The sequence below is a fragment of the Pongo abelii genome, chromosome 11 (assembly GCF_028885655.2).
Source record: "Pongo abelii isolate AG06213 chromosome 11, NHGRI_mPonAbe1-v2.0_pri, whole genome shotgun sequence".
Lineage (NCBI taxonomy): Eukaryota > Metazoa > Chordata > Mammalia > Primates > Hominidae > Pongo > Pongo abelii.
In genome coordinates, this window is record NC_071996.2 from 73,280,942 (window position 1) to 73,296,617 (window position 15,676).

The 15,676-nt window shown below is 48.2% G+C and overlaps 2 protein-coding genes and 1 long non-coding RNA gene across 4 annotated transcripts in view; 1 reads left to right on the plus strand and 2 right to left on the minus strand.

The window, feature by feature from the left end:
* Positions 1 to 5,215, minus strand: part of LOC134759604 (uncharacterized) — a 74,989-nt gene extending 69,774 nt beyond the window's left edge. The window contains exon 1 of the long non-coding RNA XR_010136050.1: positions 5,072 to 5,215. This is a non-coding gene — a long non-coding RNA (uncharacterized LOC134759604). The remainder of the gene's footprint in view (positions 1 to 5,071) is intronic.
* Positions 5,216 to 5,646: 431 nt separating this feature from the next.
* LOC100461805 (uncharacterized) lies at positions 5,647 to 7,810 on the minus strand. The gene has a single exon (XM_009237807.3). It carries the CDS (start codon positions 7,668 to 7,670, stop codon positions 6,873 to 6,875), a length of 798 nt encoding a protein of 265 aa, XP_009236082.3. The 5' UTR covers positions 7,671 to 7,810; the 3' UTR covers positions 5,647 to 6,872.
* A 241-nt stretch (positions 7,811 to 8,051) lies between these two features.
* On the plus strand, positions 8,052 to 13,702 carry SP5 (Sp5 transcription factor). 2 transcript variants are annotated; one of them, XM_002812575.4, is made up of 2 exons: positions 8,052 to 8,777; positions 9,482 to 13,702. In XM_002812575.4, the coding sequence occupies exons 1-2, from the start codon at positions 8,727 to 8,729 to the stop codon at positions 10,625 to 10,627; spliced, it is 1,197 nt and encodes a 398-aa protein (XP_002812621.3). In that variant the 5' UTR covers positions 8,052 to 8,726; the 3' UTR covers positions 10,628 to 13,702. The 2 variants fall into 2 exon arrangements, with proteins under 2 accessions (XP_002812621.3, XP_054405458.2); XM_054549483.2 differs by lacking the exon at positions 8,052 to 8,777 and adding an exon at positions 8,791 to 9,282.
* The last annotated feature ends 1,974 nt before the right edge of the window (positions 13,703 to 15,676 follow it).

Here is a 15,676-nt window from a genome sequence, read left to right on the forward strand (position 1 = left end):
CTTTTTTTCTCAGGGCTGGATTCTAAACTCTCTGAGGGCGCAGTGACTCTTTGTATCGGGTCCTCTGCAGCACCTGGCACTGTGTCTGTGCTCACCTGGGCATTCTTCCACCACACTCAGTAAAGATTTGGTTTCTCGTGCCTAGAAAGAAAGATAGATGACACAGCCACAGAGTACAAGGCCACAGTACTGTGAGCTTCTGCAGGCTCCTGCCATGACCTTAAGTTCATGCCTTATCCATGAACCTGCCTTGATTCCTTCTCACATCAAGTGGTACTTGCTACAGGGTCATTTTGAAACATGAATATTAATGACTAAATAGGAAAATATATACTTAATAAAGGAATTTTGGCACTACCTTTTCCTAACATGTGTCTGTTGTAAGGAGGCCTTGTCTGTACCTAAAGATCATCCGTGTCCATGGCAGTACTGTTGAAAGCAACTGTGCATGTCTAAGCAGGTTTACCAGAGGACCTCCCTGCCATGGGAGGCAGGTGGCACCCAGGACTCCTCCCTTTGCTCCAGATCACGGCACCTGCTCTCCTTACCTTTTTTTTTTCTTTTTTTGAGATGGAGTCTCGCTCTGTCGCCTAGGCTGGAGTGCAGTGGCATGATCTCGGCTCACTGCAACCATCGCCTCCTGGATTCAAACGATTCTCCTGCCTGAGCCTCCCAAGTAGCTGGGATTATAGGCACCCACCACCATATCTGGCTAAATTTTTTGTATTTTTAGTAGAGAGGGGATTTCACCATGTTGGCCAGGCTAGTCTCGAACTCCTGACCTCAAGTGATCCGTCCACCTCCACCTCCCAAAGTGCTGGGATTACAGGCATGAGCCACTGCACCCAGCCCATTCTCCTTACCTTCTTATCTGAGGGAATACAAATGGCAGCAGAGTGGAAGAGAAGGGGGGATTTAAACGTGTAAGGCTTGAATGTGATCAAGTAAAACACAGGACAAGACTCAGCACAAGCAAGTGTACGTGGCTGACCTGTCACAGTTTCCTACTGCCTTTTGAATGTGCGACCACCCTTTTCACTCCCAGCAACGACTGCGCCCTTGTCCTTTCAAACCAATAAAGCAGCAGCTTCTCCTTGAGTTTGTTTCATTCCCCCCAGCTCAGAAGTTCTGTCCTGGGGATATACTTGCTTCACCCCAGGCTGGGAAAAAGAAGTTCCTCTCCTCATTAATGGAAACACCCACACTCCACTGCAAATGGCCAGTTTCTAGGCTCCCTACCTACCACTTCCCCCTTTTTACCAGGTCCTAAAACACAAACATAACTTTTTTCTTGCCCTGCTATCTGTTCTCACTGCTTCTTAAACTCGAATCTTCTGCCTTCTTCCCCACCTCGGCTCTGCGAATGGACCCTCAAGGCTTCCTCTCCAGCAAATAGACTCTTCCTGTTGCTCACCACGCGGCCCTCTCCACCGCCTTCCCCAGCCTGGGCAGGCACATTGGTCTTGCTCATCCTCCCACCCCTACTCTCTGTGTTTTCTCCTGCCTCTCTCACCCTTTTTTTCTTGGGCTGCTTTGATGGCTTCTCTTCCTCTGTTTATCTTATATTTGTGCATTCTCTCCAAATCCTGTTGTAGCTTTTCTCTACCTGTTTGATCTCCACTCACTCTTATGAGCTCACTTTTTCAGCCCTCCCTACTTACCAAAAGTTCATGAGTCTTCTCTTTAGCCTTGTCCATCAGACTCACTGCCACTGCTGGCATTTACAGCTTTCTGCAGGCATTTCTTCATGAGCAGCCAGTCAAAATCTTAGATTCAACAGCCCACCCTGAATTCAGTCCTTCTGCTTAACTCCCAACTGTCTCTTTTCCTTGTTCTCCTGCTTTTGTCAGCAACTGAGCTATTCCTCCTGCTGCACAGGCTAAAACCTTGGGGTCCTTTTGATGTTATTTTTAAACAGCTTTATTGAAATAGAATTACATATCATATCGTATCATATAATTCATCCATTTAAACTGTACAATTTTTTTTAGTACATTCACAGAGTTGTATAACCATCACTACAATTGATTTGAAGATATTTTTACCCCTACCAAAAAGCCTTACCCATTGGCAGTCATTCCCTCTTCCCCCACCCCAAGTCCCTAGCAGCTACTAATGTGCTTTCCGTCCCTGGATTTTTCTATTCCAGACATTTCATATACATGGAAACATAAAATAAGTGACTTTTGTGACTGGCTTCCTTTGGCATGTTTTCAAGGTTCATCCATATTGTAACATGTGTCGGTACTTCATCCCTTTTTATAGCTGAATAATATTCCTTTACATAGATGTATCACATATGATCCATTTATCAGGGGATGGACATCTAGGTTTCCAACTTTTGGCTATTATGAATAATGCTGCTATGAACATTCATGTACAACTCTTTATGTGGATGTATATTTTCCATTCTCTTTGTACCTACCTAGCAGGAGAATTATAATTCCATGTTCAACATTTTGAGGAATTGCCACATTGTTTTTCAATTGTTTTCTGTACCATTTTACATTCCTATTAGCAATGTATAAGGGTTCCAGTTCTCCACATCCTTACTAACACTTACTATCTTTTCTATAATCTAGTCATCCTAGTAGGTGTGAAGGAGTTCCTCTCATTGTGGTTTTAATTTGCTTTTCAGTGATGGCTATAATGATGTTGGGTTTCTTTTCATGTGTTTATTGGCCACTTGTATATCTTCCTTGGGAAAATGTTTATCCAAATCCTTTATCCAGTTTTAAATTGGGTTGTCTTTTTACTGTTGAGTTGCAAGGGTTCCTTTATTAGATATATAATTTGCAAATGATTTCTCTGATTCTGTGAGTTGTCTTCACTTTCTTGACAGTGTTCATTAAAGCACAAAAGTTTTAAATGTGGTGAAGTTCAATGTAACATTTTTTCTTTCGTCATTTGTGCTTTTGGTGTCACATCTAAGAAGGTTTTGCCTAACTAAGGTCATGAGGATTTACTCCTTTTTTTTTTTTTTTTTTTTTTTTTTTGAGATGGAGTCTCACTCTGTCACCTGGGCTGTAGTGCAGTGGCATGATCTTGGCTTACAGCAACCTCCGCGTCTCAGGTTCAAGCAATTCTCCTGCCTCAGCCTCCTGAGTAGCTGGGATTACAGGCATCCGCCACTATGCCCAGCTAATTTTTTTGTATTTTTAGTAGAGACAGGGTTTCACCATGTTGGCCAGGCTGGTCTCGAACTCCTGACCTTGTGATTCGGCCTCCCGACCTTGTGATTCGGCCTCCCAAAGTGCTGGGATTACAGGTGTGAGCCACCATGCCCAGCCTCCTTTGTTTTCTTCTAAGAGCGTTAGAGTTTAACTCTTACATTTAAATCTATGATTAGCGTTAATTTGTGTGTGTGTTGTAAGGAAAGGGTCCAATTTCATTGTTTTACATGTTGATATGCAGTTGTCCCAGCACCATTTGCTCAAAAGAGAAGTTCTTTTGAGTGCCCCCTTTATTTAATGTCTTATTCCAACCTGTCATCAAATTTTGCTCTTTTTCCCCTTTAAAATGCTGAGTCATCCTTTCACTACTACCACCAGTTCCCAATCAAAACTTTCACCATCTTACACCTAGGTAACTGCATTTGCATCTATCCTTCCAGACTCTGCAAGCCAGTCCTTCTAGGGAAGAAGCTTTCAGAAATGGAATTTAACTCACATTATTTACCTGCTCAGGAGTTCCTACTATAATGTATACAGCATGGGGGCAAACTCCTTGTTCTGACTTCTCTCATCTGGCCCCACCATGTCCACACCAACAGATCAAAGGCCCAAAACTTCATTGTTGTTCAACTTTTCACTGAAGTGGAATTCTCTTTCTTCTGCTGTCCCTTTCCCCTTCATCTTCTTCCTTTCTTTGCACTAAAGTTAACTAAAGTTAAAATTCTGTAGGTCCTTAAAGTCTCCTCCAAACCCCAGCTCCTTGATAAAGCCTCCCTTGACCACCCCAGCCCTCACCAATCCTCTCTGACTTCCTACTACCTTTGTGTGCTCTGTGGCACCAGTCATTACGCAGATGACATTGGTACACACAATTCCACTCCACCACCCAACATCAATGAGCATTCATTGAGCATCTACTGAAGCTCACAGCGTTGTGCAGGCAGGATACATATCATAAAAATGCTGTTTCCTCCTCCCACCAAATGAGGGAGAATTAGATGAGATTTTTAAAAATTCCTCCTACTTCTACAACCAGTATTGTATACTGATCCAATTTGGAAGTTTAAGTTTAAAATTAATTCAAGGATTCCAGTTGAGGAAATGGTCCCATTTCCTTGGAAAGTAAACTAGCTCGGTCACCAGGCTAGGTTACCCTCATTATAATTGCTTGTGACTGACTACTCCACCGTATTAATGATGAAGTGCCCCCGACTTGAGACGCAGGCGTTAGGGCATCTGTGATTTGAAGTGCAGCTTAAACTGGGAGACGACTCCAAATCCTCAAAGTTAACTTTGAGTATCAGATTGCAATCCCTCCCCCCACCACCATAAAAAAAAATCTTTCAAATTGAAGAGGCAAAGTTTGATCCTTTCCTTGTTGAGAGATGAGAACAATAGAAGCTTTCTGCTCTAGCACAGCTTCAAAAGGCTGCCGAGGGACTGCTCTGAGAATTCTTGGTTGTAGATGACTGAAGAAATGCATGGGCAGCCTCCTGCGATTCAGTGCCGCATTAGCACGGGGGAAATTCTGTCCCCACCCTCCCAGAACCTTTAGTATAGCAATGATTTAACTAGGCAGATTTGGACAATTGCAAAGTTGAGTCTCCTTGGCAAGGAGGGGGGAGATCCAGCCGATTAAGCAACATCTTACCGTGAAAGGCCAAAGCATTAAGAATTTGCTGAAATGATCTAAATAATATCTAGATTTTTTAAAAATCAGCTGGAGAGGGGTGACTATCTGGTTGGATTTATGCCAGAGGCGTGCGTCCCTTCTTGCTGCAAGAAAATGCCCGAGGCGAGGTACCAAGCTTGGGCTCGAAGTAGCAACCCCAGAGTTAATCCCAGAGCGCGCAGAGCTGGTCTGTCCCCTGCGCAAGTGTCGCTGCGGGTTCACCTACCGGCCTCTTCCTCTCGCAGGTGGCATGCAGTCGGCGCTCGCCGCCCGCCCGCAAAGAAACTGCAATGCAAACTTCCCAGCCTGGGAACCCCGTTGCTTGGAGAGCAGCTCCGCTGTGCCAGCCGCCGCCAGGAGACTGGTATTCAACCTCCCCGCCCCCCGCCACGGTTAAAGTTTGCTCCACATTCGCAGCTCCCACCCCACCCCCATCTCCGCCCCGAGGCAGGAGGACCACATAGGAGTTCCTGGGTCCACCGTGCGCAAACACACCCACCAACAAAAGAAAGCCCATTAAATCTTCCCTCCTGTGAACTCGCGCCCCAGCGGATACCTCTTTGAACTGACCCCCGCCCCCGCAGCCCCCGCGCTGTCTGGGGCGCGCCTGGCCCTCCTGGGCTTACTTCCTCCCCCACAGCTGCGCACTTTTGCAGCGCGCTCAGTCTTTGATGTCTCTTTACATTATGGCAGAGCAGCCACACGCTCTTCCTGGGCGCGGGGCTTTGTGTAATGGAACTGACATTTGGCCTTGATACCTGTATCTCTTGGTGATTGCAACAAACTTCTAAAATAAATATTGTACTTTGATCTCCCAGCATTGCATTTTTAATGGACGCTCTCAACATTACTTCATTAAGAACTTTTTCCGGGAGCTCCGAGGGCCAAGGGGGTTGGGGGAGACTAAAGAGCTATTCGGCAAAGCCTCTCTCCAAACTTCAGCTGGGGCCTGGGAGGACCGGAATCTGGGTGGGTTTTCACAAACGGAGATGAGGCCGAGAGCAGCCAACTGCGACCACTCAAGAGAGGGCCTTCTGCGCGCTCAGCACAGTCCTAAAGACCTTGCGTATATTAACTCTTAAACCTATAGCCACTCTACAAGGAATGCACTATTGTAACTCCCATTTTACAAATCGCAAAACTGAGGTACACAGCGGCTGAGTACCTTGCTTGCCAAGGTCACCAACTAGAAAGTGGCAAGACGGGAAAAAAGTCTTCAGAGAGCTCGGACTCCGAGCTTTTAACCACCAAGCCACTAACTTTGACCCTGTTGGCCCACTGATGGTTTAATTGGCTAATGGGAGCATCTTGGAGAAAAAGTTTATTCCTATAACTATGGAGATGTGAAATGGCTTTTCTGGCCTTTTTGGGAAAGTAGCTATCAGATTCAACAAAAAGGGCTGCCTTCCATCCTGCTTAGCCTGGCCCTGCCCGCCTCCCTGGGAAAGGGGACTTCGAAGAGCTCAAAGGAGCTGGAGAGGAAACCAGCGCTAAGGAACCAGATCGCTTCGAGGGTGCGAGCATGTGCAGGCGCGAGTGTGTGCCAAGGGGCTCCCTGGCCTCCGACTTGATCCAGGAAAGAGCTCCCTCGGGTCCCACGCTTCTCCAAGACTCAAATCCTGGACGGGAGCGTGGGAAGGAGCAGGTTGGCCAGGCCTCCGATGAAACCACTAAGCTCTCTCCCCTTCTCCGCTCCCAGAGCAGCCGACCTCATCTTCAGAAGCCAGATCGGGTCGGCCAAGCTGTGTGGTCGCCGCTCGCGTTTTAGAGGGGACAATTCGTTGGGGGAGAAGGGGGCGTGCGAGTGCAGGATGTGCGAGGGGCCCATTGTATTTGGGTCGCAAGCAGCCCACTCGTCTTCAGTACGATAGTCTCATTCCGCAGGCGCGCCCTGGGCGTGGGAGAAGGTGGGCCCGGAGACATCGCATCCCCGACCCCTGATGGAAGTGCGGAGGGCATCCTTATACAGTCCAGACTCCGAGTCCGTTGTGGTTAGGCTAACCTCTGACGCTGCATCGGGAGATAGGTCACCCCGTCCGTCCTCTCCCGTCCGTCCCGGTCGTGGTGCGGTTCCCGTGAGGAAGACGGGCAGAGAGGCCGGGCGCGAACTGATTAGGGGTTCCCCCACGGCCGGCGGCCTGGAGAGTGGAGACTGTGTCCGACAGGAGGTGGGTGGGGGAGAGGAGTTGGCCGAGCTCCCGCGGCCACTCCGCAGTGCGGTCTCGCGAGCCGGGGCCGCGAGGCCTCCAACGCGGTTCCGCGCCCCTAATGCCCCAGGGCGGTGAGGACCCCGCGGTTCCCCGCCCGCCTCTTCCTCCTTCCCCGCCCGCGCGCCCGGGGGAAGCGATCCTGGGGTCCGCAGTGCCGGGGCAGGACGCGCCCTGCGCCCTGGGCCAGGAGGCGGACGGCCCTCCTCCGCAGGAGGTGAGCGGCCAGGGAGGGATGGGGGTCACCCAAGCCCCTGCAAGCGCGACCCTGCCCAGGGCAAAGCACGCCCCGCGCCTGGTGAGGAACTTTTTCTTCCCAAAGGTGACAGGAACAAGTTTGTACTGACTTTTCTCCCCTCTTCGGGATCCTCTCTCGTATGATTTGTGGTTTGTGGGACCACAACAACCAGGCTTTCTCGACCGCGCCTTTTTTCCAGTAGTTTCTGGTCTGCCAGGCTTGCGAGAGCGCGCGCTGGCTTGGCGGGGCTCTGGGCGAGAAATCACCAGCAGCGCTGGGGCTTTCGGACCCCCACAGCCCAGCCCGGGCCTCCTGGGCGTCCAGGCTGGCCTAGGGAGAAGGGGGCGGGAGAGCACAGCTTCTTCCCTTCGGGTGGGCATGACGGGTCGCCTTGGGTGTCCTGCCAAGCTCAGCTTTGAGGGTATGTGCGGCGCGGGTGTTTTTCCCAGGTCCACTCTGCAAAAGTTGTGGCCTGAGGAAAACTTCTAGGTCGCCAGCAGGAACGTCCCAGGAGAGCCCCGGTCGCTCGTCAGGCGGGCGGCCCTGGAGCGTGGGCGCCACCCAACGCCGCGCTGGGCGGCCGCCAGGCCCCGCCCCAGGTCACAGCCCTGCCCTCGGCCCCACCGCGGCGGGCGGGGGACACGCGGCGGGCCGGACGCTATCGGTCCCACGCCCCACCGGGGATCTCGCTTGGGACCGCTGTGTGCGCGGGCGGGTGCGTGTGCGGCGCGGGTGCAGGGTGTGCAAATAAATACAGGGGAGAGTTACACTCTTTCCAGTCTCAAGGTCCGGCGCCTGGAAGCCGAAGGCAGATTTTTCCAGAGATAACAAAGACACTTTGTCACTTTGGGCGCTGCCTCGCTGCAAATCTTTAATTGCAAGTGTGTGTGTGTGTGTTGGGGGGGCGGGAAGAGTGTCTCAAGCAACCCAAGCGCGGGTCTCCAGGCGGCAAGGCCCCCTTTGATCAGGAAAATCCAATTATTTGTGTATATACATTTCCCACATAGTGATTACTTCATTAATTGTCCCGCCTTTATCTCCTCCCTTCCCATCCCCCCTAATAATCAGTTCTTTTATCCAGACCAACAAACACACCATAGGAGCTTTGTGGATTCAAAGGATTTGCTTTCGCTTCTGAAAGAGCCGCTATTCTTTGATGATTGGGTAGCGGCAAACTTCAAAGCCATAAATCTTCCCTCTGACTGGCTGGCGGCCCAGCAAAGTCCTTATCAAATTCTTGGAGGTGATCCTGAAGCGCTCAGACCGCGCGCGGGGCGAGAGAGCGGGGCGCGGCGAGGAGCGAGGGCGGGGAGGGCCCCGGCGCGCAGAGCAGGCGCCAGGGAGGCAGGCTGGGCGGCCCTTCGTCCTCGCCTTCGGGTGTCCATGCCTCGGCGGCGGCGTCCCGCTCCGCAGCCAGGGGCCTGCAAGCCGTAGCCATGGCCGCGGTGGCCGTCCTCCGGAACGACTCGCTGCAGGCCTTTCTCCAGGTCAGGGCCGAGCCCGGAGGGGGCGGGAGAAAGGTGGAAAGGGCCGTGTCCGGCTCTCTCCTGGTACTCTGTGCACCTTGAACCTCAAAGGGAACCCCGCCGATGGGTGCAGCCGGAGCCAGGCGTAGGGGTGCTCACGCCAACTTCACACCTAATCCGGTGTGGCTTTTGCGGGAGGGACGCGTGGATCCGGGGTTGTTCGGAGGTGCCCGGCTGGCCGAGAACAGGACCGGAGCTCACCCTGCTGGGCCCTCCTGCTGATTTCAGCCTGGGGCGGGCCAGGGAGGAGCGCGAAGGCAGTGAGGACAAGAGAGCTTAAAAGATGGGAGGGAAAGCGGCTGGGCGGCGGGGTTGTGGGTGTTTCCCGACTCTTACTGACCACGGAGCCGGGAGCGGCCCGTCGGATGCCTCCCCCTCCCACTTCGCGCCTGCTTCCTCTAAGGCTGGATGGCGTCTCAGTGCACCAAGTAGTTTAGCAAGAAGCGCTCGCGGGTCCCACGTTCAGGTAGCACAGGCACCAAAAGTTTCCCGCGGCCGGTGGGTGCGTGCGTGGGGTGCGGTGGCGGGGGAGGGACGGGAGGGACGGCCGGGACGGAGGAGGGGTAGCAATATAATAGCGGGCGTGGGGGCGGCGGGCTGGCCCGGAGTCCGCGCTTGGAGCTAACCTTTTGTCTCTTCTCCGCCCTCCCTCGCCGCCTATGCAGGACCGCACCCCCAGCGCCTCCCCGGACCTAGGCAAGCACTCGCCCTTGGCATTGCTGGCCGCCACCTGTAGCCGCATCGGCCAGCCGGGCGCGACGGCGCCCCCGGACTTCCTGCAGGTGCCCTACGACCCCGCGCTGGGCTCACCCTCCAGGCTCTTCCACCCGTGGACCGCCGACATGCCGGCGCACTCGCCAGGCGCACTGCCGCCCCCGCACCCCAGCCTGGGGCTGACGCCGCAGAAGACGCACCTGCAGCCGTCCTTCGGGGCTGCGCACGAGCTTCCCCTCACACCCCCCGCCGACCCCTCGTACCCCTACGAGTTTTCGCCGGTCAAGATGCTGCCCTCGAGTATGGCGGCTCTGCCCGCCAGCTGCGCGCCCGCCTACGTGCCCTACGCGGCGCAGGCCGCGCTCCCGCCAGGCTACTCCAACCTGCTGCCTCCGCCGCCACCGCCGCCCCCGCCGCCCACTTGCCGCCAGTTGTCACCCAACCCGGCCCCCGACGACCTCCCGTGGTGGAGCATCCCGCAGGCGGGCGCCGGGCCGGGGGCCTCCGGGGTTCCGGGAAGCGGCCTCTCCGGCGCCTGTGCCGGGGGCCCCCACGCCCCCCGCTTCCCCGCCTCTGCGGCCGCTGCTGCTGCGGCCGCAGCCGCCCTGCAAAGAGGCCTGGTGTTGGGCCCGTCGGACTTTGCGCAGTACCAGAGCCAGATCGCCGCGCTGCTGCAGACCAAGGCCCCCCTGGCGGCCACGGCCAGGAGGTGCCGCCGCTGCCGCTGTCCCAACTGCCAGGCGGCGGGCGGCGCCCCCGAGGCGGAACCGGGCAAGAAAAAGCAGCACGTGTGCCACGTGCCGGGCTGCGGCAAGGTGTACGGGAAGACGTCGCACCTGAAGGCGCACCTGCGCTGGCACACGGGCGAGCGACCCTTCGTGTGCAACTGGCTCTTCTGCGGGAAGAGCTTCACGCGCTCGGACGAGCTGCAGCGGCACCTGCGGACTCACACGGGCGAGAAGCGCTTCGCCTGTCCCGAGTGCGGCAAGCGCTTCATGCGCAGCGACCACCTCGCGAAGCACGTCAAGACTCACCAGAATAAGAAGCTCAAAGTCGCTGAGGCCGGGGTTAAGCGGGAGGACGCGCGGGACCTGTGAGCCCTCCCGGAGGTGGATCCCCTTCCCAGCACCTCTGCGGGAAATCCGGGGACCTGTGGGCAGCTGGCGGAGAGGAGACTCAGCAGACGGACCCTCTCCGTTGCCTGCCTCCCAAAATGGAGCCAGGCTCCCAACTTCCCCTGCCCTCGGATATAGGGACCCAGTTCCCAGGAGCGAGGAGGTGGGGTTGGGGATGGGGCATTTGGATTATAATTGGGAGCTCTGCCTTACGCCAGGGCGGTTCCAAACTCTAAACCGTTCCCACCGTCAGGGAGACCTACAGTTTTGGGGGACTACCCTGGGCTGGCCTTGTATATAGGAAATGCTGCTGAATTGAAGCGAAAGGAAGTTGGGAGATTTGAAATAGTGCTCGGGTTTTCGCTAGGACCGGTTTGGGCTTTGTACAGGTTATTTAATAGCTTTGTTAAAGATAATTATAATAATTATAACATTAATAAAAATGTTGCTTTTGTCTTCAGCTCCATGCAGAGCTACAGCATGATATGTCTCTGTAAAGTGATCAGCAGTTGCAGCGTGAAAATAAATACGTTAACTCAGGGGTCACTACAGGAAGACCCCGCTGAGCCGGTCTCATTTGATCTTTTCTTCTTCTGGGAGGCTGTACTAAGCGGTCGGGTTTCCCCGGGAATTTGATGGTTCCTATAGTCTGCCTGTGTCGGAGGCTTCTTTGGTTTGGAAGGATCTGGGCAAATGTGTTGGGTTCAGGAATGGGAAAAGGCAGGCAATTCCGTTTTGTGCTAAAGAGGTAGGGCAAGATTTTCCAATCACAACTTGAGTTTCTCATGCGGCCTTAGGATTCACCCGAGACTGTTTCTCTTCCAAGTTTGTTTTTACCTGACGAATTCCCTGTGGCTTTCTATTTGTTGGTACTCTCGGGACAGGTCACAACTATGCTGGTGTTAAGAGAGGTATTAGAGGCGCGAGAATCTGTTCACAGGTGAGACTTTGTGGAGAGGTACAGAGAAACGGGACCCTTGTTCAGGTTAGTCTTTGCCTGGGAAAGAACCAAGAAGATGGTTTCCCAGACGCCACTCCTGTATTTCAGTCCCATCACGATACCCAGCGTTGTCTTGCTTGTTTTCTTCTTAATATTGCGATGGAAATCTTAACAAGTCTTATTTCACAGTAACCACCCAGGAATTTCTGGCTAGGCCAAGACGTTTAGTTCCATTTTGTATCTGAATTTTGTTATGTTTTTAATCATTGAAATAGTCTAAGATTTTCTCAGGGAAGAGCCAGGAATACTCATGGTTTGGAAATGTGGAAATAGGGTATTTTTTGTCCAGGTGCCTCGCCTTTCTCTAAAAGTTGAAGTTTTGAAGTTTACAAATGTTTTATCAAGTGTCTAAGTCCTTGATATTTTCTAATATTTGAGTTTTTAAACCTGTAACTGGAACTCTAATCAGTAGTTAAATCTTCTGATTTAAGATAGCAAAGAACAGAAAATGTTGTAAATTTTATTAACATGTTAAGCTAGCATCATTAATGCCAAATTTTAATAGAGCCGAATAATCTTTTCATGATAGTTGAAGTGTGTACAAATTGATAGGATTTCACAGTTTACAAACTGCTTTTACCTTGCCTTTTGTTTGAAGTCAAACTGAAGGATCAGTTCTTAAAAGCTTTGAGGGTTGTTCTTGAATTCTTATACGAAGTGAAACACAAATATCAACATAATTCAGATGAAAATTACTTTTATACTCCTAAGAAATAGCATTTTTATTCTGTAACTTGGGACAAGGTAGTAAATGAATGTTAGATTCATAGTGGCAATATACCTTAGAATAAGAGATATTGGAACTGTTTAGTGACTAATTGGAATGTGAGTCTTCATGGTTCTTCACCTGGGAAGAGGAGTTTGGGTTAAATTTTCAAGGGTGTGGCAGTTTTGCAAGCAATAGTGATAAAGTTACTAGGCAGTAACATTAATAAACACTTAAATATGTAATCTTAATCAAAACCATTAGATCTAAGTCATTAGATCAAGACTACACATTTTGATGTATAAAGCAATGTGAAAAGTTATAGAAACTCTCACCTTTCTCTAAAAAGTTACAGAAACTCCCATCTGAACCATGCCCTGGGATCAACTATAGATTCAGAAAAGTATTTTTGGAAAGTGGTGAGAAAGAGGAATCCTTGTTAGAGAGTGAAAAGACCAACGGCTTTGGACTCAAAATTTGAAATGATTCTTTCATCTGAAAGAATGACCTCGGTAGAGAAAGAAAAATGGCAATTTAAAAATGAGTCTACTAGCTATTATTGACAGAGCCAATCATTTATTTAGTATCCAAACAGAAGAGGTGTTGAAGATAAAGTTTTCTTATAATTTTTTGGTTGTTAAATATATGGAATTTAATATCTAAAGAAATGAGATATTGGAGATAGATAATTTTGTGGTTATTAGAGAAAAACTGAATAAATATATATAATTTTTTAAAGCAGAACAAAGTCATATGACAAAATAACTTTCTTATGGTTTTACTTAATTACACCTGCAAATTGAAAAAGTATGGTCTTTAACTTGGTACAGCTGAAAGGCTTGCTCATTGTACCACTGCAAATCTGATAGGATTTGCAACATTAAAAAAGTAGGCAGCATTAAAAAAGTAAGTTTAATCCACCAACTTTATTCAAGGTTTCACTTAAAGATCCCAGCACACAATTCAATTAAGTTTAAAAAACTAATTGAAGAAAATATGTTAATGATTGCCTCAAATGTCAGTAGGCATTGTAGATTTTAAAGCAACTTTTATTAGCATGCAAATGTAATGTAGAGTATTCTTTTAAAATACTAAAATTTGTGTGGTGTTATTTTAACAATTTTTGAACCATTTTGAGCAAGAACTTGGAAACATGGAGAAATTGAAATATCAGTAAATTAGTTAATTTAGAAGCATGTGTTTCTGAATTTATTAACACTGTAGTTATCTGCTTTTCTCAAGAAAAAATTGTGCAAATATACTCTTACCTGATCACTAGTTTTAAATAGTTCTGGTAATGAAAGAAAGTAAATTATGTTAAAGAAAATACAACTGTAATCTCCATGTTATTTTCTAGTTTCAATTAGTGTTTAAATCTTATGACTATATTATATATATATATATTTTTTTTTTGAGACAGAGTCTCGCTCTGTCGCCAGGCTGCAGTGCAGTGGCACCATCTCGGCTCACTGCAACCTCTGCCTCCCGGGTTCAAGCAGTTCTCCTGCCTCAGACTCCTGAGTAGCTGGGACTACAGGTGCGTGCCACCATGCCTGGCTAATTTTTGTATTTTTAGTAGAGACAGAGTTTTACCATGTTGGCCAGGATGGTCTCAATCTCTTGATCTCATGATGCGCCCACCTTGGCCTCCCAAAGTGCTGGGATTACAGGCATGAGCCGCTGTGCCCGGCCGTATATTGTACATTCTTTTAAATTATTTTACTTTAATCAAACAAGACATGCCAATTAAAAAATTAATCTTGCCAAGCATGCCTTTTGCAGAAACCTATTTGAAACAATGACATTTGTAGAAAAGTCAGTTTTTTTACCCCAAGCTGTACTATTTTTTATTCTAATATTGTGGGGTTTTAAGTATTAGTTTAAAGCAACATCTTCAGTGTTTTCTATTTATTTCATTTCTGCTATGACTTTCACAGAATGTTATAGCTTTAGCTATGACTTCAAATTCTTGTAAACATCTAGTAAGTTGTTTAGGGCTCTAAAATTGCAAGCCACTTTTACTTGCATTAGCTCATCACATTAAATAATGACTAGTCAAGGTAAGTTGACCATTCTCACTGGGAAATAGTCAGTGTTATAGAATCAGATTCAAACCTTAAGCTTTGTGTTATAGTAAGTGTAATTATAGTTTGCTAATGTCCCAAATTGAGGGCCACTCAAAACAAGCGATATTAATTTTCTATTAAGTATCGTGACCTTCTGGTTTGCACGATAGAGAGAACTTTAAAGGAGTATGAGACCCAGGGCAGTTTTGAAATGTTACGCACCAACATAGTTCAATAGAGTAGAAAAAAATAATGAAAATATCTAGATAAATGTATGTTAGTAATGAGATATATGTTTAGATTAATACAACAAAAGAACTTGTTTCATTATTGGGCCACTATAATGGTAACCTGATTAGTGTGGCATGTGATTTATTTAATATAGACAGTAAATTTTTCTCTGATGTTCAGACTCAACACATTTTTGTATAAAGATCTTGATGTCAGTTGCTCCTTCCTTGATTATTTTTAAAGAATCTGATATGTTGCCAGAGACAGCAATGTTTCAGATTAATTTATGGACATTGTAGAATAACTTAATGTTCCTGACTATAATTAACAAGTGATATTTGTTCAACAAAGATGTAATCAAACAGCTACGGATTGATAGTTCACAATTGTTTTACTATTACAACTTATTACCAACTGAAGATTTGTACATGATGATTGATATAGTTTCATGCTGACATTTTGATGACTTCCCTTTCGAGACTTTATGCACTTTTCTTTCCGTGCCTTCAGCAATTATCTAAAGTCTAATCCTCTATTGGATATTTGAGACTTAATTCATAAATCAGCCTATGCATATGAACTATAGTAGTATCTGCACAACACATAATAAACCACATTAACTAATACATTTTGGTTGTCTATCTAATACCAAAATTTAATTCAGGGTAAATAAACCCAGCTCTTAGTTTGATACCACTTGGAAAATCTGCAGCTTTCACTTTTCAAAAAGTTGCTTCAGCATTATGAAGATTCATTATGCCTATTATGAAATGGAAGTTTGTTTTACAGTAAAACTATTCATCTAATATTTTCATTACTTGTCAAAATTCTGACATCAAAATACACTAAAATTTTCTAAAGTCTAAGGCAGTGTCTAAATGTCATCCGATTTTTTCATGTATAGTTAAACCAGTCATATATGGGTGCTTTCTAATCATTTTATGTTTAGCATAATCTAAAACACAGATGGAAAACATCTGGCCCTCAGCTTAATTTTACCCAATTCATGAAGCAAATATCAAGGCTAA

Coding starts and splice junctions, on each gene's coding strand:
- LOC100461805 (XM_009237807.3), bottom strand. CDS start 7,670: ATGCCCACCCGAAGGGAAGAAGCTGTGCTCTCCCGCCCCCTTCTCCCT.
- SP5 (XM_054549483.2), top strand. CDS start 9,100: ATGGGAGGGAAAGCGGCTGGGCGGCGGGGTTGTGGGTGTTTCCCGACT. Junction 9,283..9,481: donor CTCGCGGGTCCCACGTTCAG/GTAGCACAGGCA, acceptor CCGCCTATGCAG/GACCGCACCCCCAGCGCCTC.